Source organism: Cetorhinus maximus, chromosome 23, assembly GCF_964194155.1.
Source record: "Cetorhinus maximus chromosome 23, sCetMax3.hap1.1, whole genome shotgun sequence".
Taxonomy (NCBI): Eukaryota; Metazoa; Chordata; class Chondrichthyes; order Lamniformes; family Cetorhinidae; genus Cetorhinus; species Cetorhinus maximus.
The window spans coordinates 21,502,985-21,530,287 of record NC_135901.1 but is presented as its reverse complement, the minus strand read 5'-3'; the positions used below and the strand labels follow the sequence as shown (position 1 = coordinate 21,530,287).

Sequence of the window (27,303 nt, the reverse complement as noted above, 5' to 3'; positions counted from 1 at the left end):
CTTAAACTCCCCCTCCCCCCATCCCCACCCAGTTTCTTCCCCCTCCCTTTTTTTTCAATAATTTATATAGATTCTTCTTATCCCACCTATTTCCATTATTTTTAAATCTACAACTAATACCTTGTTAGTCTTTCCAGCCCACCCCCACTAGAGCTGTACCTTGATTATCCTGCCATCCATTCTTAATTAGCACTTTTCTTAGATAATATCACCACCTTCAACACCTCTTTGATCCTTTTGTCTGTGACATATTTTGATTATCTGCTCCTATCACTGCTTGCATGTCCCCACAACCACCCCACCTTCAACTTCTCTCTCCCCCCGCCCCCCACCTTAAACCAGCTTATATTTCACCTCTCTCCTAACTATACTTCAGTTCTGTTGAAGGGTCATGTGGACCCGAAACGTCAGCTCTTTTCTTCTCCACCGATGCTGCCAGACCTGCTGAGTTTTTCCAGGTAATTCTGTTTTGTTATGGAATGCCTGAGACTGTTTGCTGTCAACAATAACACATTTTCCCCTCTCTAATCTCAGTGTTTGAGAGAAGTGCACCTGTTAACCATTTTCTGCTCAGTTTCTCATTTCCACACAGAACAGTTAAACGAATTGTATCTGCAGTGCAGTCACTGAGAGCTCAATGTCCATCGATCAGTAAAACCATATTCAGTCACAGTGAAATAACTCAATGGGACAAGATTAAAACACAAACAGCTTGGAATCAGAAATCGAATCAGTTTTACAAGTTAAAAGCATTTTCTGGACGTAACTGCATAGTAAAAAGCAGCAGAATAGACCATAGGGCCCCTCGAGCCTGCTCCATCATTGAATACGATCATAGCTGATCTTCAGCTTCAACTCCACTTTCCCACCTGTTCCCCATATCCGTCGATTCGCTGAGAGACCAAAGAATTGTCTATCTCAGCCTTAAATGAATCCAACAATAGACCATGCACAATCCTCTGGAGTAGAGAATTCCAAATATTCACAACAACATGAGTGAATAAATGTTTCCTCATCTCAGTCTTAAATGATCGGCTCCTTATCCTGAGACTGTGCCCCATCTTTTTGATTCTTCAGCCGGGAAGACAACTTCTCCATGTCTGCCCTATCAAGCTCCTTAGAATCTGAAATGTTTCAATGAGATCACCTCTCACCTTTTAAACTCCTGAGATTATAGACCCAATTTACTCAGCCACTGATCATAGGACAACCATTTCACCCCAGGGACCAATGTAGTGAACCTTCACTGTACTACCTCCAATGCAAGTATATCCTTCTTTAAATGTGGAAACCGAAACTGCATGCAGGGTTGCAGTTGGGGTCTCAGAAAATCCCTGTATAATTGTAGCAAGACAATTTCATTCTTCTACTCCAATACGCTTACATTAAAGGCCAATTACGGATGATAAAAAGCAATTAAGGCCAATGAAACAACAAAGGACAATGGACACGTTCTTCCTGGAGAGAGAATGAATGAGAGTAAGATATTGGAGAGAGTAAGAGGCTGTCAGATCTGCTGAGTTTTTGTTTCAGATTTCTAGCATCTGCAGTATTTTGCTTTTATAAGAATATTTTGCATCTGTCTTTATCAAGGAAGAAGATGCTATATGGTCACGGTGAAAGAGGAGGTAATTAAAACACTAGAAGTATTTAAAATTGATAAGAAGGAGATATTAGATAGACAGTCTATACTTAAAGTTAATAAAGCGCCAGGACTGGATGAGTTGCATCCAAGAATAATGAAGGAAGTGAGAGTGGAAATTGCAGAGGCACTGGCCATAATTTTCCAATTTCCTTTAGGCTCAGAGGTGGTTCCAGAGGACTGGGGGATTGCAAACGTTACAACTTTGTTGAAACAAAGTAAAGATAAGCCCAGTAACTACAGGCCAGTCAGTTTAACTTCTGTGGTGGGGAAAATACTAGAAGCAATGATTCGGGATAAAATTAATAATCACATCTATAAATGTGGGTTAATTAAGGAAAGCCAGTACGGATTTAATCTTATTTATTGGCCATCCGATCCCAGTGTGAAAGCAAAAAAAAACCTGTTCGTAACTGGTGTTCTCTATGGCAGTATTTTTACCCAGCATCCCCCGCGGTGGAGAATGTCCCCTGTCCAAAACCACAGGGGAGAAGTGCGCAGGCGCAGTGCTGCCCAGTGTTGGGAGCATGCGCAGTGTCAGATGACCAGGGAGAAACGCTTCTCTCCCGAATTCACAATGGGTAAATGGGGGGATGGTGGGGCGGAAAGCGCGATGGATCCGGCGGGTGGACGGAGAGGCTCCGGAAACGTGCTGTGAAAACTGCAAACCCCAAATGAGAAGCTACCGGTTCTCCGTTTGCACTGAGTGGAGCCGAGAGGAAATGTCCCAGTGACAAACCCGGAGCAGGAGGAGAGAATGTTGTGGATTTCTATCCGGGACTGACAGGGATGGATTTTGGAAACTCCTTTCACAGGGGCTTAGAAGAGGAGGATTTACACACAGCAAACTGAAACCGAGAGAAACGTTTGTCTCTTCCCAATTTCTATCCAGGGCCAACTGATGAATTTTGTAAACCAAAAAAAAAATTACAGGTGTTGGGAAAGTTTGGGTTGAGGCATTTTTTCTTTACAATGATCAATGTTGGACGGGGTAGATATGGAGAGAATGTTTCCACTTGAAATTTCTTCACTCAGAGAGTGGTTACAATGTGGAACTCACAAGAAATCATTGAGGGGGAAACATTGTGATAGTTTCAACAGGAGACTAGATGAGTACATGGGAGAAAAGGGATTAGAAAGGTAAACTGAAAGGCAGAGACGATTTGCATGGAATGGGAGGAGAAGCATAAATCTAGCAGAATAGTTGGACAGAATGGACTGTGTGTCGATTGCATATTTTGAGTATTTCAGTTTAAACTTCATTTACAGGGTATTCGGAGGGTTGAATTTGCAGATGGAAAATTCAAACCAAACACCACATCAAGATCTGACAGTCACTTGATTCATCAGGATCCGAATATAATTGGCCTTTGAATGTGGAAGAAGAAATGTTTGGCTGTTCTGTCTGTGGGAAAATGTTTCAAACATCAGTGTGACTGGAAAAGCACAAAGGCAGACACGCACACCCCAAGTGAGAGTTTTCCACTGAACTGACTGTGGAAAGAGCTTTAACCAGTTACACAGCCTGAAAACACATCAACTGTTCACATTGGGGAGGGACTGTACACTTGTTATGTGTTTGTGTGTGTGTGTGTGTGTGTGACTGGGCTTCAATTGACCGCGCAACCTGGAGAGGCACAAGGACACTCGCACCACGGGGAAACCGTGGAAATGTGGGGACTGTGGGAAGGGATTTAATTACCCATCTGAGGTGGAAACTCATCGACGCAGCCACACTGGGGAGAGACCGTTCACCTGCTCCGTGTGTGGGAAGCGACTCACTCAGTCATCCATCCTCTACACACACCAGCATGTTCATACTAGCGAATGGCCATTCACCTATCTTGAATGTGGGAAGGGAATTAATGCTTTGTCAAACCTCCGGACTCACCATCGAGCTCACTCTGATGAGAGACCATTTAAATGTTCTGACTGTGAGAAGAGCTTTAAAAGCACAAAGGATCTACTGACACACCAACGCACTCACACTGGGGAGAGGCCATTCACCTACAATGTGTGTGGGAAGGGATTCAGTCAGTCATCCCACCACCTGACGCACCAACTTGTTCACACTGATAAGAGACCTTTTAAATGTTCTGACTGTGAGAAGAGCTTTAAAAGTAAAAAGGATTTACTGAACCATGAATGCACTCACACTGGGGAGAGGCCATTCACCTGCTCCGTGTGTGGGAAGAGATTCACTTCTTCATCCCACCTTCTATCACACCAATTTATTCACACTGCGCAGAGACCTTTTAATTGTGCTGACTGTGAGAAAAAATTTAAAAGCGAAAAGGATCTTCTGAAACACCAACACACTCACACTGGGGAGAGGCCATTCACCTGCTCTATCTGTAGGAAGGGATTCACTCGGTTAGCCCATCTGGTGAGACACAATCGAGTTCACACTGGGGAGAGGCCATTCACCTGCAATCAATGTGGGCAGGAATTCATTGATTCATCTGACCTGATACACCAGTGAGTTCACACTGGCGAGAGACCATTTACTTGCCTTGTGTGTGGCAAAAGATTCACACAGTCGTCTCATCTCACTACACATCAACTTGTTCACACTGATCAGAGACCTTTTAAATGTTCTGACTGTGAGAAGAGATTTAAAAGTAAACAAAATCTGCTGACACACCAGCGATTTCATACTAGGGAGAGGCCGTTCACCTGCTCCATGTGTGGGAAGAGATTCGCTCAGTCAAACCACCTGCTGAGACACCAGCAAGTTCATATGCGACAGCGGGGGTTGGATTCTGATGGTATTGCTACTGTTAATCACATGCAGGACTGAATCATGTCTGGACGTCTGTTTTCAGTTTTCAGTGGGGTTCCACAATTTGTAGTTTATATCAATGATTTAGATTTAAATGTAGGGGCAATGAGCAAGAAGATTGCAGATGATGTCAACATTGCTGGTGTGGTTGATAATGAGGAATAAAGCTGTGACTGTCGGAAAACATCAATGGACTGGTCATATGAGCAGAAAATTGGTAAATGTAAATCAATCTGGAGCAGTGTGTGATAATGAAATTGGGGAGGGCAAACAAAAGTAGGGAATGAAAATAAAAGGGATGATGCTGAGAAGTAAAGGAACAGATAGACCTTGGAGTGCACATCCACAGATACCTGAATGTGGCTGGACAGGTAGATCAGGTGGTCAAGAAGGCATTGGGACGCTTTATTGTCTGAGGCCTAGAATATAAGAGCAGGGAGATTATGTTAGAATTGTGTAAAACACTAGTTAGAGAACAGCTAGTGTACTGAGTATGGCCCTGGTCACTGCATTAATCAACTATAAAGTAATCAATTAGCCTAAAACTAAAGACGAATTGATAATTTATCATATAATTGCAGTTAGTATTCAATTAATCAAATCTAGGGAATAATGATAAAGCTAACTAACAATGGGTTGAAACAGTGAAGAAGTCTGATTTTTTTCAGTAAATTAAACCCTGAGGTGTTTAGATAATAAGAGTTAAGAAAAATATTTTTTGTTAATTCCCTCTAAAAATAAGGTGACTTCAGCACAATAGAAGAAGCTGATTGGTGGGTAACTGATGAATCTTTATTTATTTTAATGATTAGCTTATTTTGTTTAAATGAGTTAATAATCAGACAAATAAAGGCATGGCAGGGCATCCGATTCCTGAAGAGTGCACATCCAGTTCCATGTGGGAAAACCAGGATGCTTCTCTGTACTGGACAATCACAAGTGCAGGAAGTGTCATCAGCTGGAGCAGCAGGAGGCAAAGGGAAATGGCCAAGAGGTGTTTTTGGGACTACAAGGCTGTTTCCGGTGGAGTTCTGGATGGCTCAGCACAGGATTCCATACTTCTGTGGTATATATCACTGACTTAGACTTTAACATGGGGACATGATTGAGACATTTTCAACCTTGTCATTAACAGTGAGGAAGAAAGCTGTAGACTGTAGGAAGGTGTCAATAGAATAGTCAGGTGGGCAGAAAAGTAGCAAATGGAGATCAGCCTGGAGAAGTGTGAGGTAATAAATACATTTGGGGACGGCAAACACGGAAAAGGGAAAGGATATTACTGGTATGATAGTGAGAAGTGTAGGTGAACAGAGGGACATTGGAGTGCATGTCCACAGATCCCTGAAGGAACGGGCGAGGTAGATAGATACTTTCTGTTATTAACTGAGACATAGAATACAAGAACAGGGAATATTTCTAGCATTTTCGGTTGATGAAAGATCACAGACCTGAAACTCCTCTCTCTCCATAGATGCTGCCAGAACTGCTGACTATTTCCAACATTTTCTGTTTTTATTACACGATCAGGGAGGTTATACTAGAGCTGAATAAACTACTAGTTAGACCACAGCTGGACTACTGAGTACAGTTCTGGTCAGTGCATTACAGGAAGGATGTGTTCACACCAAAGAGGGTACAGAGGAGATTTACGAGGATATTGATAGGAATGGCGAATTTTAACTATAAGGAAAAATTGGACAGGCTGAGGTTGTTTTCTTTGGAACAGAGGAGGCTGAGGGGAGATTTAACTGAGGTGTATAAAATTATGAGGGGCCCAGATAGAGTGGATAGGAAGGACTTATTTCCGTTAACAGAGTTGTCAATGACCAGAGGGCTTAGATTTAAACTAATTAGCATATGGTAACCCCTAGGATGTTGATAGTGGGGGATACAGCGATGGGCAATGGTTGGATTCTCTATTTTTGGAGATGGTCATTGCCTGACACTTGTGTAGCATGAATGTTACTTGCCACTTGTCAGCCAAAACCTGGATATTGTCCAGGTCTTGCTGCATTTGGACATGGACTGTTTCAGTATCTGAGGAGTCACGAATGGTGCTGAACATTGTGAATTATCCTGATGAGTGCAAGACAAAAAGCTTAGTCATGTCTCTTTTTTCAGCAATCCCCTGTAATGTGGCTGGTGTTTACTATTTTAATACATCAAATAAATCAGCTTTGCTTCAAATATACAGCATGTCGTGTGTTTGGTCTCTCTGAGATATCACGAGCATGTCCCTTAAATCCACTCAGGAAATGTCTTCAACAGGAAACCAACAATTAAACACACCACATCAAATAATTGGCAAAAATCCATCAGGAAGATGAGGAACCATTTTTTACTCAATAAGTTATGACCTGAGACGTTCTGCCTGAAAGGGGATAGGAGCAGATTCAATAACAACTTTCCAAAGTGAGTTGGATCTCCAGTTAAAAGGTAAAGTTTGCAGGGCTCTGGGGAAAGGACAGGGGAGTGGGGCTGATTGGCAGCTCTCTCAAAGGTGATCACAGCCCTATAAGGCAGCTCTATGTCGACAGGAGAAAGGCTGGTGTTCAACTCCCCGAGAATAACAAGGAAGTTTTGAGAAATCAGAATAAAACACTGGTTCAACCTCAACTGGAGTATTGTGTCCAATTCTGGATACCACACTTTAGGAAGGATGTGAAGGTATTGAAGAGGATGCAGAACAGATTATTGAGGATGGTTCCAGGGATGAGAAACTGCGTTATGAGGATAGATTAGTAAAGATGGGGCTGATCTGTTTAGAGAAAAGAAGATTAAGAGGAGATTTGATAGAAATGCTCAAAATCATGAGGGGTCTGGACAGAGTACACAGGGAGAAAATATTCCTAGTGGCAGAAGGGCTGAGGACCAGAGGACATGGGTTAAAGGTGAATTGAAAAAGAAGCAATGGTGACATGAGGAAAACCCTGTTTATGCAGTGAGTGGTTAGAATCTGGAGTGCACTGACTGAGAGTGATGGAGGAAGGTTCAATTGTGCCTTTCAAAACAGAATTGGATAATTATCTGAACAGAAAAAATGTGCATGGCTACGATGAAATGGCAGGGGAGTGGGACTGGCTGAGTAGCTCTTTTGGAAAGCTGGCGTGGGCATGGACATGATGTGTCGAATGACCTCCTTCTATGCTGTAACCATTCTATGATTCTACTGAAGGCTCTGGGGAAAGGGCAGGGGAATGGGACTCATTGGCAGCTCCTTCAAAGGTGGTCCCAGCCCTACAATGGAGCTCCATATTGAAAGGAGACAGTCTTATGTCTAACTCTCCAAGAATAAAGAAAGATCTCAACTCTTATAAGAACAAGAAGCAGGAATAGGCAATTCAGCCTCTCGAGCCTGCCCTGCCATTCAATTCAATCATAGCTGATCTCATTTCGGCCTCAACTCCAATTTCCCGCCCTCCTCCATAACCTTTCAACCCTTTACTAATTAAAAATCTGTCTATCTCCTCCTTAAATTTATTCAGCGTCCTGGCATCCACTGCACTCTGAGGCAGTGAATTCCGCAGATTCATGACCTTTTGAGAAAAGTAATTCCTCCTCATCTCTGATTTAAATCTGCCACCCTTTAGCCTAAAACGATGGCCTCTTGTTCTACAATGCCCCACAAGGGGAAACATCTGCTCATGTCTACTTTGTCTATCCCATTTAGCATCTTATATACCCCAATTAGATCTCCTCTCATCCTTCTACACTCTAGCGAGTATAGGCCTAAACTGCTCAATCTCTCCTCATAAGACAAGCCCCGCATCTCTGGAATCAATCTACTGAATCTCCTCTGACCTGACTCCAATGCAACCACATCCTTCCTCAAGTAAGGGGACCAAAACTGAGCACAGTACTCCAGGTGCGGTCTCACCAATGCCTTGTACAGTTGCAACAATACTTTCCTATTTTTATACTCTATTCCTTTAGCAATAAATGCCAAAATTCCATTTGCCTTCCTTATTACCTGCTGTACCTGCATACTAGCTTTCAGCGATTCATACACGAGGACACCCAGATCCCTCTGCACTGAAGCATTCTGAAGTGTCTCTCCATTTAAATAATAAGTCGACTTTTTATTCTTCTGACCAAAGTGGATAACCTCACACTTATCCACATTAAACTCCATCTGCCAAATTTTGGCCCATTCACCTAACCTATCCATATCCATTTGTAAATTTCTTATTTCTTCATTGCAACTTACTTTCCCACCTATTTTGGTGTCATCTGCAAAGTTACCTATCATACCTTCTATCCCTGAATCCAAGTCATTAATATAGATTGTAAATAGTTGGGGCCCAAGGACTGAACCTCGTGGCACCCTACTAGTTACAGTTTGCCATCCAAGGAGCCCTTCAATTCTCTTTGAATTTCTTTCAAATGCTGACAGATTCCTTCCTTCTTTTGAAATTCCATTTTTGTGCCAGGGAAGCAGACAGTGCTGGACACAGAGCGAGCAGCAAACCTGGTTCAGAGTGGACACGCTGGCTATATCCCTCCTTAAGTAAGGAGACCAAAACTGTACACAGTACTCTAGGTGTGGTTTCACCAATGCCCTGTACAGCTGTTGCAAAACTTCCCTACTTTTATACTCCAACCCTCTTGCAATAAAGGCCAACATTCCAGTTACATTCCTAATTTCTTGCTGTACCTGCATACTAATTTTTTGAGATTTATGTGCCAAGACCCCAAGGCCCCTCTGTACTACAGCATTCTGCAGTTCTCTCTACATAAATAATTTCTGCTTTTCTATTCTTCTTGTCAAAGTGGAAACCCTCACATTTTCCCAAATCATGCACCATCTGCAAGTGTTTTCCCATTCACTTAACCTAGCTCTTTGTCTCCTCACAACTTGATTTCCTACCCATCTTTGTATTGTCAGCAAATTTGGCTGGAATACACTTGGCCCATTCAACCACATCATTAATATAGGTTGTAAATGGTTGAGGTCCCAGCACTGATCCCATAAGACCATAAGACATCGGAGCATAAATTAGGCAATTCGGCCCATCGAGTCTGCTCCGCCATTCAATCATGGCTGTTAAGTTGCTCAACTCCATTCTCCCGTCTTTTCCCCGTAACCTTTGATCCCCTTACCAATCAAGAACCTATCTATCTTGGTCTTAAATACACTCAATGACCTAGCCTCCACACCCTTCTGTGGCAATGAATTCCATAGATTCACCACTCTCTGGCTAAAGAAGTTTCTCCTCATCTCTGTTTAAAAGGTCTTCCCTTTACTCTGAGGCTGTGCCCTCGGGTCCTAGTCTCTCCTACTAATGGAAACATCTTCCCCACGTCCACTCTATCCAGGCCTTTCAGTATTCAGTAAGTTTCAATCAGATACCCCCCACATCCTTTTAAACTCCATCAAGTATAGACCCACAGTTCTCAAACGTTCCTCATATGTTAAGCCTTTCATTCCTGGGATCATTCTCGTGAACCTCCTCTGGACCCTCTCCAAGACCAGCACATCCTTCCTAAGATACCAGGCCCAAAATTTCTCACAATATTCTAAATGTGGTCTGACCAGAGCCTTATAAAGCCTCAGCAGCACATCCCTACTTTTATATTCTAGTCCTCTCGAAATAAATGCCAACATTGCATTTGCCTTCCGAACTACCGACTCAACCTGCAGGTTAACCTTAAGAGAATCCTGGACTAGGACTCCCAAGTCCCTTTGCACTCCAGATTTCTGAATTCTCTCCCCATTTAGAAAATAGTCTATGCCTCTATTCTTCCTACCAAAATGCATGACCTCACACTTCCCACGTTGTATTCCATCTGCCAGTTCTTTCCCCATTCTCCAAACCTGTCTAAATCCTTCTGCAGCCTCCCCGCCTCCTCAATGCTACCTGTCCCTCCACCCATCTTTGTATCATCTGCAGACTTAGCCAGAATGCCCTCAGTTCCTTCATCTAGATCATTAATGTATAAAGTGAAAAGTTGTGGTCCCAACACTGACCCTTGTGGAACTCCACTAGTCACTGGCCGCCATCCTGAGAAGGACCCCCTTATCCCCACTCTCTTCCCCCATGCAAGATAGCCAATCTTCTATCCATGCTAGTACCTTGCCTCTAACACCATGGGCTCTTATCTTACTGAGCAGCCTCCTGTGCAGCACCTTGTCAAAGGCCTTCTGGAAGTCCAAGGAGATAACATTCATTGGCTCTCCTTTGTCTAACCTGCTTATTACCTCCAAAAATAATTCTAACAGATTTGTCAGGCATGACCTCCCCTTGATGAAACCATGCTGACTTTGCCCTATTTTACCATGCACTTCCAAGTATTCTGAAATCTCATCCTTAATAATGGTCCCTACAATCTTACCAACGACCGAGGTCAGGCTAATCGGCCAGTAATTTCCCATCTTTTGCCTCACTCCCTTCTTAAACAGGGGGGTTACATTAGTGATTTTCCAGTCCTCTGGGACCCTCCCTGAGTTCAGTGATTCCTGAAAGATCACCACTAACGCCTCCACTATCTCTTCAGTTATCTCCTTCAGAACTGTGGGGTGTAATCCATCTGGTCCAGGTGATTTATCCACCTTCAGACCTTTCAGTTTTCCTAGCACCTTCTCCTTGGTAATGGCCACCAGACTCACCTCTGCCCCCTGACTCTCTTGAATTTTGGGGATGTTACTCGTGTCTTCCTCCATGAAGACTGAAGCAAAGTACCTATTCAGTTGCTCTGCCATTTCTTTATTCGCCATTATCACTTCTCCAGTGATAATGGCCCAATGTCCACTTTTGCTTCTCTCTCTTACCCTTTATATATCTAAAAAAAAACTCTTGCAATCTTCTTTTATATTACTGGCTAGTTTACCCTCATATTTAATCTCATCCCTCCTTATTTCTTTTTTAGTTGTCCTCTGTTGGTCTTTGTAGGCTTCCCAATCCCCTGGCTTCCCACTGGTCTTCGCCGCATTGTATGCTTTCTCTTTAGCTTTTATGCTGTCCCTGACTTCCCTTGTCAGCCATGGTTGCCTCGCCCTCCCTTTAGTATGCTTCTTCTTCCTAGGGATTAATTTTTGCTGTGTCTCCCAAATTACTCCCAGAAACTCCTGCCATTGCTGTTCCACTGTCTTTCCTGCTAGGCTCATCTCCCAGTCAGTTCTGGCCAGCTTCTCCCTCATGCCTCTGTAGTTACCTTTATTCAACTGTAATACCGTTACATCTGATTCCAGCTTTTTCCTCTCAAATTGCAGGGTAAATTCTATCATATTATGGTCACTTCCTCCTAAGGTTACCTTCACCTTAAGCTCCCTTATCAAATCTGCTTCATTACACATCACTAAATCTAGAATTGCCTGTTCCCTAGTGGGCTCCACCACAAGCTGCTCCAAAAGGCCATCTCGTAGGCATTCCTCAAATTTCTTTTCTTGGGATCCACTACCAACTTAATTTTCTCAGTCTACCTGCATATTGAAATCCTCCATGATCACTGTAACCATGCCTTTCTTACACGTCTTTTCTATCTCATGGTGTATCTTGTGCCCCACATCCTAACTACTGTTTGGATGCCTGCACATAACTCCCATTAGGGTTTTTTTACCTTTGTGGTTCCTCAACTCTACCCACACATATTCTACATCATCTGACCCTACGTCGTTTCTTGCTATCAATTTAATTTCATTTCTTACTAACAAAGCAACCACACCCGCTCTGCCAACCTGCCTATCTTTTCGATAGGATGTATATCCTTGGATATTTAGCTCCCAGTCCTGATCCCCCTGCAGCCATGTCTCCGCGATGCCCACCACATCATACCTGCCAATTTCAATCTGTGCCACAAGCTCATTTACCGTATTTCCTATACTGCATGCAATCAGATATACCTTCAGTCCTGTATTTCCTGTCCCCCTTCACATTGTCGTCATTTTGTTCGATGTGCTTGAAGTTAGATTCCTAGCCCTTTCCAAACACTCTGTCCTATTTTGTGTTCTGGAGAATTTAATAGCCTCTCCTGGGCTCTCCTTCCTTTTCAGTTTTTTCATAATTTCCCATGAAATTGAATCCACCCCCCACATGGTAACCTGCAGCTGTGTTTCCCATTAGTCATACATCTTGGAGTTTTACCTTTCCCTTCCCCCCGACTTTCTAGGGTAAAGTCCTGTTGACCACCCTATTTACCCTTTTCGCTAGAACATTGGTCCCAGATTGGTTCAGGTGGAGACCGTCCCAACGGTACAGATCCCTCCTGTTCCAATACTGATGCCAGTGCCCCATGAAATGGAATCCCTCTTTCCCACACCACTCCTTTAGCCATGTGTTTACTTCCCTTATTCTCACCTCCCTATGCCAATTTTCACGTGGCTCGGGTTGTAATCCGGAGATTATAACCCTTGGGGATCTGTTCTTTAAGTTAGTTCCTAGTTCCTAATAATCCCCAAACAGGTCCTCTTTCCTAGTCTTACCTATGTTATTTGTCCCGACATGGACCACAACAACTCGATCCTCCCCTCCCTCTCCAAAATCCTTTCAAGCTGGTCAGAGATGTCCCTCAGCCTGGCACCGGGCAGGCAACATACCATGCGGGACTCTCGATCCTGCTTACAAAGGATGCTATCAATTCCCCTAATTGTAGAATCCCCTACAACTACCACTTGTCTTTTTGTTCCCCCCTCTTGAATGGCCTCCTGTGCCATGGTGCCGTGGTCAGCTGGCTCATCCTTCCTACAACCCTGTTCCTTATCCACACAGGGAGCAAGTACCTCGTACCTGTTGGACAAGGTCAAGAGCTGAGGCTCCTCTGTTCCTGAACACAGGATCCCTCTACCTGCCTCACTTGCAGTCACACCCTGCTGACCCTGACCACTGACCGAATTTGAGGTACTTAATCTACTGGGTGTGACCACCTCCTGAAACAAAGCGTCCAGGTAACTTTCCCCCTCCCGAATGTGCCGCAGCGTCCAGATCTCGGACTCCAGCTCATCAATTCTGAGCCGGAGTTCCTCCAGCAAGCAACACTTGCTACTGATATGGTCACTGCAGCTCGCAATGGGATCTGCCAGCTCCCACATCATACAGCTACAGCACATCACCTGCCCAGCCATCTCGACTTAGATAATTAATTTATTAATTAGCTTTGCAGTGTTTTTTTTTCAAATTTGGTGCAGATTTCCTATGAACCAATCAGATTCCTGTGACGTCACTCTTTCAGTTTTATCCTGTGTCTCCTCCGCTCTCCTTGCACTCTTTTATCCCGCGTCTCTGCCGCTCTCCTCGCGCTCCTTTTTCCTGCGTCTCCGCCACTCTCCTCGTGCTCTTTTATCCCCGTGGCATTCCAGCAGTTAGTCTACCAACCTTAAAATTACCCATTTATCCAGACCCTCTGTTTCCTGTTAGTTATCCAATCCTCTATCCATACTAATATATCACCCCAACACCTTATCACTTAGCCTGTGCAGTTAACTTTTATGTGACAGCTCATTGAATACCTTTTCAAAACCCTAATGCACTACATCTACTGGTTTCCATTATCCACCCAGCTAGTTACATCCTCAAAGAACTTTAAGAAAATTGTCAAACACGATTTCCCTTTCAGAAAACAACATTGTCTCTATATTATGACAGTGATTGTTTTTGGAATTTTTTTCAGAGGAAGAGGACTTACACACAGTTAATTCAAACCAAAAGAAAAGTTAGGTCTGAATTTCTAGCCTGAACTTCCAGTGTTGGTTTTTGGAAACTCCTTTTACAGGGGGTTTTGCAAACGGGAAACACAAACCAAGCATCACATCAAGATCTAACATAGTCATTCGATTGATCAGGACCTGAACATCATCAGCTTTTGAACATGGAAGCAAACAGCCCTGTTCAAAGTGGGGCAGTAAGGTTCATGTGATATGAATGTCCGGTAAGTCTGGCTGTCCACTCCCATTGTGTGAGTTTGTGGGAGCTCATCAAACTCTTCCGGTTGAAGCCGGACCAACAGATCGGCTGGAATTAAATGATTACAGACATGGAATGAGCGTTAAACATCCTGTGAATTCTTCCACTAATTCACACTGTTCTCCAAGGGATGAGTTCAAAGAGAAATAATCGCTACACTGTGTAATTTCCTGAGATAATCCCTGCTGTCTGTCCTGAATCAATCCATTTCAGTAACAAATGTTGAAATGTTTGCTCCGCACCCACAGGGTTTCATCTGTTTAAAGCCAGAAACAGAAAGGTCCGGTTTTCCCCTGGAGTTTGACACAATTCTGCTTTCAAAATAATCCAGAGTTTCAGCCATTGAGGGAGACGTGGACTCAGCTCCGCCCCTTCATTCACTCCGATTGGTTGGAGGACCAAAATAAAAACAAAAAGCTAAAAGCTACTGCGGATGCTGGAAATCCAAAACAAAAACAGAATTACCTGGAAAAACTCAGCAGGGCTGGCAGCATCGGTGGAGAAGAAATCAGTCAACGTTTCGAGTCTTCATGACCCTTCGTCAGAACTGAAGCATAGTTAGGTGAAAGATGAAATATATGCTGGTTTAAGGTGGGGGGGGGGGGGGGCGGGGGGAGAGAGGGAAGTTGAGGGTGTGGTGATTGTGGAGATAAGCAAGCAGTGATAGGAGCAGATAATCAAAAGATGTTACAGACAAAAGGATCAAAGAGGTGTTGAAGGTGGTGATATTGTCTAAGAAAGGTGCTAATTAAGAATGGAAGACAGGACACTCAAGGTACAGCTCTAGTGGGGGTGGGGTGGAAAGACTGACAGGGCATTACAGTTATAGATTTAAAAATAATGGAAATAGGTGGGAAAAGAAAAATCTATATAAATTATTGGAAAAAACAAAAGGGAGGGGGAAGAAACGGAAAGGGGGTGGGGATGGGGGAGGGAGTTTAAGATCTAAAGTTGTTGAATTCAATATTCAGCCCGGAAGGCTGTAAAGTGCCTAGTCGGAAGATGAGGTGCTGTTCCTCCAGTTTGCGTTGGGCTTCACTGGAACAATGCAGCAAGCCAAGGACAGACATGTAGGCAAGAGAACAGGGTGAAGTGTTAAAATGGCAAGCGACAGGGAGGTTTGGGTCATTCTTGCGGACAGACCGCAGGTGTTCTGCAAAGCGGTCGCCCAGTTTGCGTTTGGTCTCTCCAATGTAGAGGAGACCGCATTGGGAGCAATGAATGCAGTAGACTAAGTTAGGGGAAATGCAAGTGAAATGCTGCTTCACTTGAAAGGACTGTTTGGGCCCTTGGACGGTGAGGAGAGAGGAAGTGAAGGGGCAGGTGTTGCATCTTCTGCATGGGCATGGGGAGGTGCCATAGGTGGGGGTTGAGGAGTAGGGGGTGATGGAGGAGTGGACCAGGGTGTCCCGGAGGGAACGATCCCTACGGAATGCCGTCAGGGGGGACGAAGGGAAGATGTGTTTGGTGGTGGCATCATGCTGGAGTTGGCGGAAATGGCGGAGGATGATCCTTTGAATGCGGAGGCTGGTGGGGTGATAAGTGAGGACAAGGGGGACCCTATCATGTTTCTGGGAAGGAGGAGAAGGCGTGAGGGAGGATGCGCGGGATATGGGCCGGACACGGTTGAGGGCCCTGTCAACGACCGTGGGTGGAAAATGGCAGCCGTTCCTGCTCCGTCATCCAGTCCCGTCCCCTCTTCCTATTGGTCTGAAACCTCCATCAATCATTCCCCGGCATTGTGACCTGAAGCATGCGCAGTGCGGGTGATGTCCATGGACCGACGCTTGTTTGTCTCATCTTCAGGCGGGAAGGAGGCGGATAAGCGGAGGCAGCGTTAGGGGCAGTGGGTGGGAGGGGAGGCTTCACAAACATCCATTGGAGGCCTCAACACCCCCAGTAAGAAAGTACCGGGCCCGCCTTTGCACCGAACGGAACGACAGCTGCGGGCTTTCTCCCGGTGCCAGGCCCGAGTGGACAAATGTGGGTTAATGAAGGAAATGCAGCAATGGGTTTGTTAATGAGAAATCATCTTTAACTAACTTTACTGATCCTGGAGCAGGAGGAGAGAATGGTGTGAATTTCTATCCTGGATTCACACTGATGGACTTTGGAAACTCCTTTTATTGGGGTTTAGAAGAGGAGGATTTACAGACGGGAAAGCCAAACAGACCTGGAGCCTGAAACAAAAACAAAAATAGCTGGAAAAACTCAGCAGGTCTGACAGCATCTGCGAGAGGAACACAGTTACCGTTTCGAGTCCGTATGAATCTTCATCAGAAGTAAGACCTGGAGCCTGATTCCCTTCCCTGAAGGATATTAGTGATGCAGTTGGGTTCGGCTTCACAAATTACCAGATTCATTCAACTCAATTTCACAACCTAGGTTTGTCTTTTTGTGGTTTCTCTCTCACTCCCTCTTTTCTGTTTTAAATCAGTTTCATAGGATATTAGGATAGGAATTGCAGTCAGGAAATTTAAATCAAACATCACATTAGGATCTGACAGAGTCTCTCGATTCATCAGGACCTGAATATCATCAACCTTTGAACATGGAAGTAAAAAGCACCATTCACTGAGAAGAAACCAGCGAAATGTGGGGACTATGGGAAGGGATTCAATTACCATCTGAGCTAGAAATTTATCAGCGCTGTCACACTGGGGAGAGGACATTTCCCCACTCTGACTGTGGGAAAGAATTCATTGATTCAACCAACCTGCTGACACACCAGCGAGTTCACACTGAGGAGAGGCCATTCACCTGCTCCGAGTGTGGGAAGGGATTCACAAAGTCAAACCACCCGCTGAAACATCAGCGAGTTCACACTGGGGAGAGACCGTTCACCTGTTCCAAGTGTGGGAAGGGATTCATTAATTCATCCGACCTGCTGACACACCGAAGAGTTCATACTGGGGAGAGGCCATTCCTCTGCACCAAGTGTGGGAAAGGATCCGCGCATTCATCCACCCTGCTGATACACCAGCGCGGTCACACTGGGGAGAGACGGCTCACCTGCTTCGAGTGTGGGAAGGGATTCACTTGTTCATCCAACTTGATGAGACACCAGCGAGTTCACACTGACAAGAGACCTTTTAAATGCCTGGACTGTGAGAAGTGCTATAAAACTTCAGATAAACTTATGTCCCATCAATATATTCACACTGACAAGAGACCATTCAGGTGATCTCACTGCGGGAGTGGGTTCAGGCAATCATCTGAACTCACTGTACACCAACGAATTCACACTGGGGAGAGACCATTCCTCTGCTCTGAGTGTGGGATGGGATTCACTCAGTCAGCCAATCTGCTGACACACCAGCGAGTTCACACTGACGAGAGACCTTTTAAATGCATAGACTGCAGGAAATGCTTTAAAAGTTTTGGGGAACTGATGCGCCATCAACGAGTCCACACTGATGAGAGACCTTTTAAATGCCCAGACTGTGGGAAGTGCTATAAAAGGTCTGGGGATCTGATGTCCCATCAATGTATTCACACTGACGAGAGACCATTCAGCTGCTCACACTGTGAGATTGGGTTCAGGCAATCGTCTCAGCTCACTGAACACCAGCGAATTCACACTGGAGAGAGGCCGTTCATCTGCTCCGAGTGTGGGAAGGGATTTACTCAGTCATCCCATCTGCAGACACACCAATGGGTTCACAGTGTGGAGAGATCATTCACCTGTTTCGTGTGTGGGAAGAGATTCACTCAGTCATCCACACTGATGAGTCACCAGCGAGTTCACAAATAATTACAGTGATTGGATTTTGCTGTTAATCATTCCTAGGACTAAACCATGTTCATTGGGGTCTGTTTCTGCTGATGTTAATAAACTCCAGCCCAGTTATAATGGTTAATATTTTGGATAAAAGTCAAATAAATCAACTTTGTTCTAAACTCACAGTGTGGTGAAACTTCTAATATCTCTAACAGGAGTTAGTTCCTTTTGAAGTGCTCTCCCTTTCACCGTATCCTCCTCCTCACCTCGAACAACAAGTGTGAGGAGCTCATGGAACTTCTTTGTCACTAAGATTGAGACAATCTGATCAGCTGCGTCTGCTGCTTCCCTCCCTTCCACTAACCTACCTGGAAAAGTTGTACCTGAAGCGCCTTCTTGTCCAAGCTCTGAACTTGCATCTTTCTCCAGTTTCTCTCCTATCTTCTATCTCCCTCAGCTCATTTTGTCTCTGAGACCTGCCTTCGGCTTCCTTGACACTATTCTCACTAAACTGCTGACCATCCAACTTCCACATTTTAGACAATATCCTTAACTGTTCTCTCTCTTTTCATACTGTCCCTCTCACCTTTAAATCCACTGTTGCCTCCCGTCGTAAGAAAATCCTTCGACCCCACCGTCCTCCCCCACTCTCTTTTCTCTGACTTTGTACTTGCTGGTAAACTGTTCGATCTCTAATTTTTTTCCAGTTTGGATCAAAGGTTCCTGACCTGAAGCATTCACTCTGTTTCCCTCTCTGTAGATGCTGTTTAAACTGCTCAGAGTTTCCAATATTTTCTGTTTTGAGGTCAAACGAATATATGAATTAGGAGGAGGAGTAGGCCACTCGGCCCCTTGAGTCTGATCTAATTGAGCTGATCTAATTGTCAGCTTAACTCCACATTCCTGCTCACCCCTGATAACTTTTCACCTCCTTGCTTATCAATAATCTATCAAGCTCTGCCTTTAAAATATTCAAAGACTCTGTTTCCACCGCCTTTTGAGGAAGACAATTCCAAAGACTCATGACCCTATGAGAGAAAAAAACTTCTCTTCATCTCTGTCATAAATGGGCCACCCCTTATTTTTAAACAGTGACCGCCCCCACCCCCCCCCCCCACCCCCGAGTTCTAGGTCGGATTTCCACCTAGACTATTAGAGTATTTTGTTTTTGGGTCAGAGAGGATCAGTTTTCTCTGGAATGAGACAACAGTAACTATCACCCTGTTCGACATGAAACTAAACTCACTGTTAATTCCCCATCAGTAACAATTTTAAACACAAAGTTTCCAGCCGGGATTGAGCTGGGGACTTTCCTCATGTAAAGTAAACGCGATAATCACTGCACTGGGGTAATGAGTGTGAATCCCCCCCCCCCGGACAGAGGGGAACTGACCATCCATCTCTAGCTCTAATTCCCAAACAGAAAATGCTGCCAAGAATCAGCAAGTCAGGCTGAGTCTGTGGCCGCTCTCAGCGTTTGAAACCATCACGATGCCCGGGTGATTGACGGCAGCTCCGGACCAATAGGAAGAGGGGGCGGAGCTGGAGGTCCCAGCAGCTGGGTCTGGTCCTCCAACCAATCGGAGTGAATGAGGGGGCGGAGCCAGACTGTGACTGAAGCATGCGCAGTGCGGGTAATGGCGATGGAGAGACGGGTCCACAATAGGTAAAGGGCGGGATGGCGGGGCGGTGGATCCGGCGGGTGGACGGAGAGGCTCCGGAAACATATTGTGTAAACCGCAAACCCCGGAAATAAACTGACCGGTCCCCCTCCCCCGTTTGCACCGAGCGGGGCCGCAGCTCCCAGATCAATGAAGAGCCGGTTTGTATCAGGCTGGGCATTGGTTCCAGAGGTTGGTCCCTGGTCTCCAGTGTCGGTTCTTTATCATTGAATCATTGAATGGAGGACATTCAGCCCGTCCTGCCCGTGCTGTCTCTGCAAGAGCAAATCAGCTAGTCCCACACCCCTGCCCTTTCACTACAAGACCAGCAGCAGATATTTCCCATCCCCAGTTACCTGTGGAGAAGATGATGTTTGACCTTGAACCGCTGCAGTCCATGTGGTGAAGATGCTCCCACAACTATGGACAATACAGACGGAGGAGTGCAGAGATCTTGGAGGGTTGTGAGGCTGCAGGAGATTACAGAGATAGAGAGAGGCAAGATTTAAAAACAAGGATGAGAAATTAAAAGTTTTATTGCTTTTTAAACAGGAACCTTTGTAGGTCAGTGAGCACAGGGTAATGGGTGAACACGTCTTGGTGTGAATAAGCACACAGGCAGCAGAATTTTGGATCACCTCAAGATTACAGGGAGGTTAAATGTTTGGAGAGAGCCTAAGAACATAAGAAATAGGAGCAGGAGTCGGCCATTCAGCCCTTCGAGCCTGCTCCTCCATTCAATGAGATCATTTCTACTTCAATGCCATTTTCCTGCACTATTCCCGGATCGCTTTATGTTTTTAAGATGTAGAAATCTATCAATCTCAGTCTTGAACATACTCAATGACTGAGCCGCCACAATCCTGTGGGGCAGTGAATTCCAAAGATTCACCACCATCTGAGTGAAAAAAATCCTCCTTGTCTCAGTCCCAAATGGCCTGCCCTTTATTCTGAGACTCTCTCACCTGGCTCCAGAACCTCCAGCCAGAGTTAAGTCTAGAAATAACACGGGAATGGATAACAGTTTCTGCAGCAGATGAACTGAGACTAGGGTGGAGTCAGGAGATGTTACTGAGGTGGGAATAGGCGGTGTTGGTGATGATGTGTATATTTGTTTGAAAGTTCATCTTGGGGTGAAATATTTTGCCATGGTTTTTAACAGTCTGGTTCATCCTCAGACAGTTGGCAGGTAGAGGGATGGAGTTGGTGGCTCAGGAGTGGAGTTCACAGAGGGGACTGAAGACAATGGCTTTGATCTTCCCAATATTTCAATAGAGTAAATTTCTGCTCATCCAGTACTGGATGTCAGACAAGTCAGGATGGTGTGTGACTTGGAGGAGAACTTGGAGGTGATGGTGTTCACATATGCCTGCTACCCTAGCCCTTCTCGATGGTGGAGGTTGAGGGTTTGGGAGATTCTGTTAAATTGTGGAGCATTTGTTGGTCTATAAAATGCCGATCCATTTCCATCTGCCTCTTCCACTACCCCCCCCACCACCCTCTCTCTCTCTATCCGATTACTCTCAATTTTTTTTTCTCTCTCTCTCCCACTTCCCTCCTTTCCTTCTCTCTGTCTTTCTTGGCACATAGAATTCTCTAGCCCAGAGATCTCTGGATGCTCCATCTTTAAATATATTTAAGGCTGAGATGGAGGGTCTCTCAGGGAATCGAGGGATATGGGCAGTGGGCGGGAAAGTGGAGTTGAAGACCAAGATCAGCCACGATCATGTTGAACAGTGGAGCAGGTTCCACAGGGTGTTTGTTCTTATAGAGGTGAGAGTCTTGTGTCGGCCAGACTGGGTGGCAGATTCCCTTCCCGAAAGGACATTAGTAAACCAATTGGGTTTTTACAAAAAATGCAGCAGCTTTAATAGTCACTTCTTCCTAGTGCCAACCATACAAATTACCAGGTTCATTCAGCTTAATTTCACAACCTGCCTTTGTGTTTTTGTGGGTTACCTCTCACTCGTTTATTTTCTTATTTAAATCAGTTTCACAGGGTATTAGAAGGGCCAGATTTGCAGCCATTAAATTCAAACCAAACATCACATCGGGACCTGACAGAGTCGCCAGTTTACCATAACCTGAATATCATCACATTTTGAACATGGAAGGACAAAACACCATTCAGAGTGGGGAGAAACCGTGGAAATGTGGAGACTGTGAGGAGGGATTCAGATCCCCGTCTGAACTGGAAACTCATCGACGCAGTCACACTGGGGAGAGGCCGTTCACCTGCCCTGAGTGTGGGAAGGGATTCAGTCGGTCATCCAACCTGCTGCAACACCAGAGAGCTCACACTGGGGAAAGGCCATTCACCTGCACCCAGTGTGGGAAGGGATTCACTCAGCCATCCCACTTAGTGAGACACCAGCGAGTTCATAGTGGGGAGAGGCTGTTTACCTGCCCCGAATGTGGGAAAGGATTCACTCGATCATCAGGGCTGCTGACGCACCAGCGAGTTCACACTGGGGAGAGGCCGTTCACCTGCTCCCAGTGTGGAAAGGGATTTGCTCAGTCATCCAACCTGCTGAAACACCAGCGAGCTCACACTGATGAGAGACCTTTTAAATGCCCAGACTGCGGGAAGTGCTATAAAAGTTCCCTGGATCTGATGCGCCATCAACTTGTTCACACTGACAAGAGACCATTCAGGTGCTCTCACTGCAGGACTGGGTTCAGGCGATCAGAAGAACTCACTGTACATCAGCGAATTCACACTGGGGAGAGGCTGTTCACTTGCTCCGAGTGTGGAAAGGGATTCACTCAGTCATCTGCACTGCTGACACACCAGCGAGTTCACACTGGGGAGAGACCGTTCACCTGCTGCAAGTGTGGGAAGGGATTCACAGATCCATCCACACTGCTGAAGCACCAGAGTGTTCACACTGATAAGAGACCCTTTAAATGCCCAGAGTGTGGGAAGTGCTATAAAAGTTCCCGGGAACTGATGTCCCATCAACGTGTTCACACTGATGAGAAACCTTTTAAATGCCCAGACTGCGGGAAGTGCTATAAAAGTTCCGGGGACCTGATGCGCCATCAACGTGTTCACACTGATGAGAGACCATTCAGGTGCTCTCACTGTGGGACTGGGTTCAGGGGATTAGAACAACTCACTGCACACCAGCGAATTCACACTGGGGAGAGACCATTCACCTGCATCATGTGTGGGAAGGGATTCACTCAGTCATCCACCCTGCGGACACACCAGCGCGTTCACACTGGGGAGAGACCGTTCACCTGCCCTGACTGTGGGAAGGGATTCACCACCTCATCCATCCTGCTGAAACACCAGCGAGTTCACAGGTAACTATGGTGATGGTATTTTGCTGTTTATCACACCCTGGACTGAACCATGTTCATTTGCATCTGTTGCTGCTGATATTCATAAACTCCAGCCCAGTCATATGGATAAATTGTCTGGATAAAAGTCAAACAAATCAGCTTTGTGTTAAACATAGCGTGTTGAATCTTTTTAATATCTCAAACATAAGTTAGTTCCTTTCGAAGGGCTCTCCCTCTCCCCTGTCTCCCCCATCCTCACCTCCAACAACAAGTGTGAGGAGCTCATGGAGCATCTTTGTCCCTAATATTGAGACAATCTGATCAGCTGCCTCTGATACTTCCCTCCCTTCCACTAGTGCACTGGGCAAAACTGTTTCTGAAGTCCCCCCTTGTCCGAACCCTGATCTCACTTCTTTGTCCAGTTTCGCTCCTATCTTCTATTTCCCTCAGAGCTCACCTTATCCATGAGACCTGCCTTCTGCTCCCTTGATCCTATTCTCACTAAACTGCTGACCATCTAGCTTCCACATTTTAGCTGATCTTGTTGGTAGTTCTCTGTCTCTTCTGGTTCTGTCCCTCACCTTTAAATCCACCGTCATCACCCATCATTACAAAAACATCCTTTGAACTCACCAGCTTTGCAAACTAACGCCCCATCTCCAATTCTCCTTTCCTCTCCTTGGGAGTCTCCCCAAGGATCAATCCTTGGCCCTTCCTATTTCTCATCCACATGCTGCCACTAGGTGACATCATCCAAAAGTACCGTGTTAGTTTTCACATGTACACTGACAATGCCCAGCTCTACCTCACCACCATCCCTCTTCATTCCTCCACTGTTACTAAAATATCAAACTGCATATCCCACACCCAGTACTGGATGAGCAGAAATTTCCTCCAATTAAAAATTGGGAAGACCAAAGCCATTGTCTCAGTCACCGCTACAACTTCCGTTCCCTAACTACCGAGTCCATCCCTCTCCCTGGGAACTATCTGAGGCTGAACCACACTCTTCACAATCGTGGTGTCAGATTTGACCCCAAGATGAGTTTCTCACCACATATCCACACCATCACTAATACCAGATATTTCAACCTTCATATTGTCGCCTGTCTCCATCCCACCCCAGCTCATCTGCTGCTGAAACCCTTATCAACCCCTTTAGACTTGACGATTCCAATACATTCCTGACCAGACTCTCACTTTCACCCCACCCCCACACGGAAATGTGAGATCATCCAAAACTCTGCTGCCCGTGTGCTTTCTCACACCAAGTCCTGTTCACCCTTCACCCCTGTGCTTACTGACCTACATCGGCTCCTGGTCAAGTAATGCCTTGATTTTAAAATTCACATCCTCATTTTCAAATCCCTTCATGGCCCTGTCCCTCCCTATCTCTGTAATCTCCAGTTTCACACCCTCTGAGATATCTGTGCTTCTCATTCTGACCTCTTTAACATCCCTGATTTTAATTACTCCACAATTGGTGGCAGGGCCTAGGCATGAAGCTCTGAAATTCCCTCCCTAAATTCTCCATCTCTCTCCTGATTGAAGATTCATGTTCAAATCTGCCTCTCCAATCAATGTTTTGGCGATCCACCTTAATGTTGCCCTATGTGTCAATATTTTCTTTGTGAAACTCCTCTGAAGCACTTTGGGATGTTTTATTACATTAATCATATTATATAAATACAAGTTGTTACTGTTTCATATAAACCAGTTTGTGCACAGTAAAATTCCAAAAGCAGCAGTCAGACGAGTACCAATTAATCCAGTTTTTTTGGTGGTGTTAGTTAGAACATGAATGTTGGTCGCACTGCACCAGGAGAACTCCCCAGTGGACAGTATGTGGAGCTGAAAGCTCTTGTATTCATTTAGAGTCTTTCACATCCTCAGAACAGTGTGGGGTGGGGGGAGGCAGTGGCGTAGTGTCACTACATTGTCACTGGACTAGTAATCCAGGAACCCAGGGTAATGCTCTGGGGATCTGGGTTCATATCCCACCGAGGCAGATGATGGAATTTGAATTCAATAAAAATCTGGAATTAAAAGTCCAATGACAACCATGAAACCATTGTTCATTGTCGTAAAAACCTGTCTGGTTCATTGATGTCCTTCAGGGAAGGAAATCTGCCATCCTTTCTGGTCTGGCCTATGTGTGACTCCCGACCCACAGCAAGGTGGTTGGCTTTTAAACACCCTCTGAAATGGCCCAGCAAACCACTTGGTTGTATAAAAACCGCTAAAAACAAGTCAGCACTGTGGGTGTACCTACACTACATGGACTGCAGCAGTTCAAGAAAGCAGCTCACCAACACCTTCTCAAGGGCAATCAGGGATCATCAGTAAATGTGATGCCCACATCCCATGAATGAATAAAAACATGTATCAATAATCAGGATACTGTTACATTAAAAATCAGAATCCGATTACATCAATAATAATGATCCTATTACATTAATGATCAGAGTCCAATTACTTTAATATTCAGGATCCCAACACATTAATAATCAGGATACTATTACATTAATAGTCTGGTATCTATTGCATCAACAATCAGGATCTTATTGTATAAATAATCAGCGTCCTATTACATTAATAATCAGGATTCTATTACATTAATAATCAGGATCTAATTACATTAATTACACGGTTCCCATTGCATTAATAATCAGCTGCCCATTGCTCCAATAATCAGGAAATTATTGCAATTATCAGGATGTTAATATATTAATAATCAAAATTATTTCAATGATAGAAAGGTAGGTGGGAGAGTAAGTTTTGAAGAGGACATAAGGAGGCCACAAAGGGACACAGATAGGTTAAGTGAATGGGTAAAGATCTGGCAAATGGGGTATAGTGTGGGCAAATGTGGCATTGACCATTTTGTAAGGAAGAATAAAAAAGAAGTATATTATCTAAATGGTGAGAGATTGCAGAGCTCTGAGATTTTATTTATTCATTCATGGGATGTGGGCTTCGCTGGCTGGGCCAGTATTTATTGCCTATCCCTAGCTGCTCTTGAGAAGGTGGCGGTGAGCTGCCTTCCTGAACTGCTGCAGTCCAGGTGGTGTAGGTACACTCACAGTGCTGTCAGGAAGGGAGTTCCAGAATTTTGACCCATCGACAGTGAAGGAACAGCAATATATTTCCAAGTCAGGATGGTGAATGACTTTGAGGGGAACTTCCAGGTGGTGGTGTTCCAATCTATCTGCTGCCCTTGTCCTTCTAGATGGTAGTGGTCGTGGGTTTGGAAGATGCTGTTGACGGAGCCTTGGTGAATTCCTGCTAGTGCATCTTCTTGATGGTACACACTGCTGCTACTGTGTGTCAGTGGAGGAGGGAGTGAATGTTTGTGGATGTGCTGCCAGTCAAGCGGGCTGCTTTATCCTAGACGGTGTCAAGCTTCTTGAGTGTTGTGGGAGCTGCACTCATTCAGGCAAGTGTGGGGTATTTCATCGCAATCCTGATTTGTGCCTTGTAGGTGGTAGACAGGCTTTGGGAAGTCAGGAGATGAGTTACGCGTCACAGGATTGCTAGCCTCTGACCTAATTTTGTAGCCACAGTATTTATATGGCTAGTCCAGTTCATTTTCTGGTCAATGGTAACCCCAAGGATGCTGATAGTGGGGAATTCAGTGAAGTTAATGCTATTGACCCTCAAGGGGCGATGGTTTGATGCTCTCTTGTTGGTGATGGTCATTGCCTGGCACTTGTGTGGTGCAAATGTTACTTGCCGCTTGTCAACACAAGCCTGGATATTGTCCAGGCCCTGCTGCATTTGGACATGGACTGCTTCAGTATCTGAGGAGTCACGAATGGTGCTGAACTTTGTGCAATCATCAGCGAACATCCCCACTTCTGACTTTATGATGGAAGGAAGGTCATTGATGAAGCAGCTGAAAATGGTTGGACCGAGGACACTACCCTGAGGACCTCCTGTGGTGATGTCCTGGAGCTGAGATGACTGATCTCCAACAACCACAACCATCTTCCTTTCTGCCAGGTATGACTCCAACCAGTGGAGAGTTTTCCCCCTGATTCCCATTGACTCCAGTTCTACGACAGTTCTGCTTTTGCAGACCATTTCAGTGGAAATGTGCACTCCCAAACTCAAAGAGCATTAGCCCACTGGAAGCAAAGTCAGTCCAACAGAGCTTGAGCCCACTGGAAGAAAAATCAGTCTAGCAGAAAGAAACCCTTCGACCCTCCCACTTCACCAAGTGTCAAAATGAACATGGTTCAGTTCGGATGAGATTAACAGCAACAATAATAGCAAAATCCAACCCCTACAATCAACCATGAATTTGCTGGCGT

At 45.0% G+C, this 27,303-nt stretch overlaps 1 protein-coding gene across 1 annotated transcript; it reads left to right on the top strand.

Annotated features, from left to right (window-relative positions):
- Nucleotides 1-2,759: 2,759 nt before the first annotated feature.
- On the top strand, nt 2,760-23,099 carry LOC144698424 (uncharacterized). The gene is made up of 5 exons (XM_078570367.1): nt 2,760-2,782; nt 4,001-4,120; nt 4,304-4,410; nt 17,509-18,062; nt 21,786-23,099. The coding sequence occupies exons 1-5, from the start codon at nt 2,760-2,762 to the stop codon at nt 23,013-23,015; spliced, it is 2,034 nt and encodes a 677-aa protein (XP_078426493.1). The 3' UTR covers nt 23,016-23,099.
- The last annotated feature ends 4,204 nt before the right edge of the window (nt 23,100-27,303 follow it).

What these genes read in the sequence shown, in the direction of transcription:
- LOC144698424 (XM_078570367.1), top strand. Translation starts at nt 2,760, where the DNA reads ATGGGAGAAAAGGGATTAGAAAG. An exon ending in TCATCTGACCTGATACACCA is followed by an intron (nt 4,121 to 4,303) that starts GTGAGTTCACAC and finishes ATTTCATACTAG; the next exon opens with GGAGAGGCCGTTCACCTGCT. An exon ending in CACTGATGAGTCACCAGCGA is followed by an intron (nt 18,063 to 21,785) that starts GTTCACAAATAA and finishes AGTTTACCATAA; the next exon opens with CCTGAATATCATCACATTTT.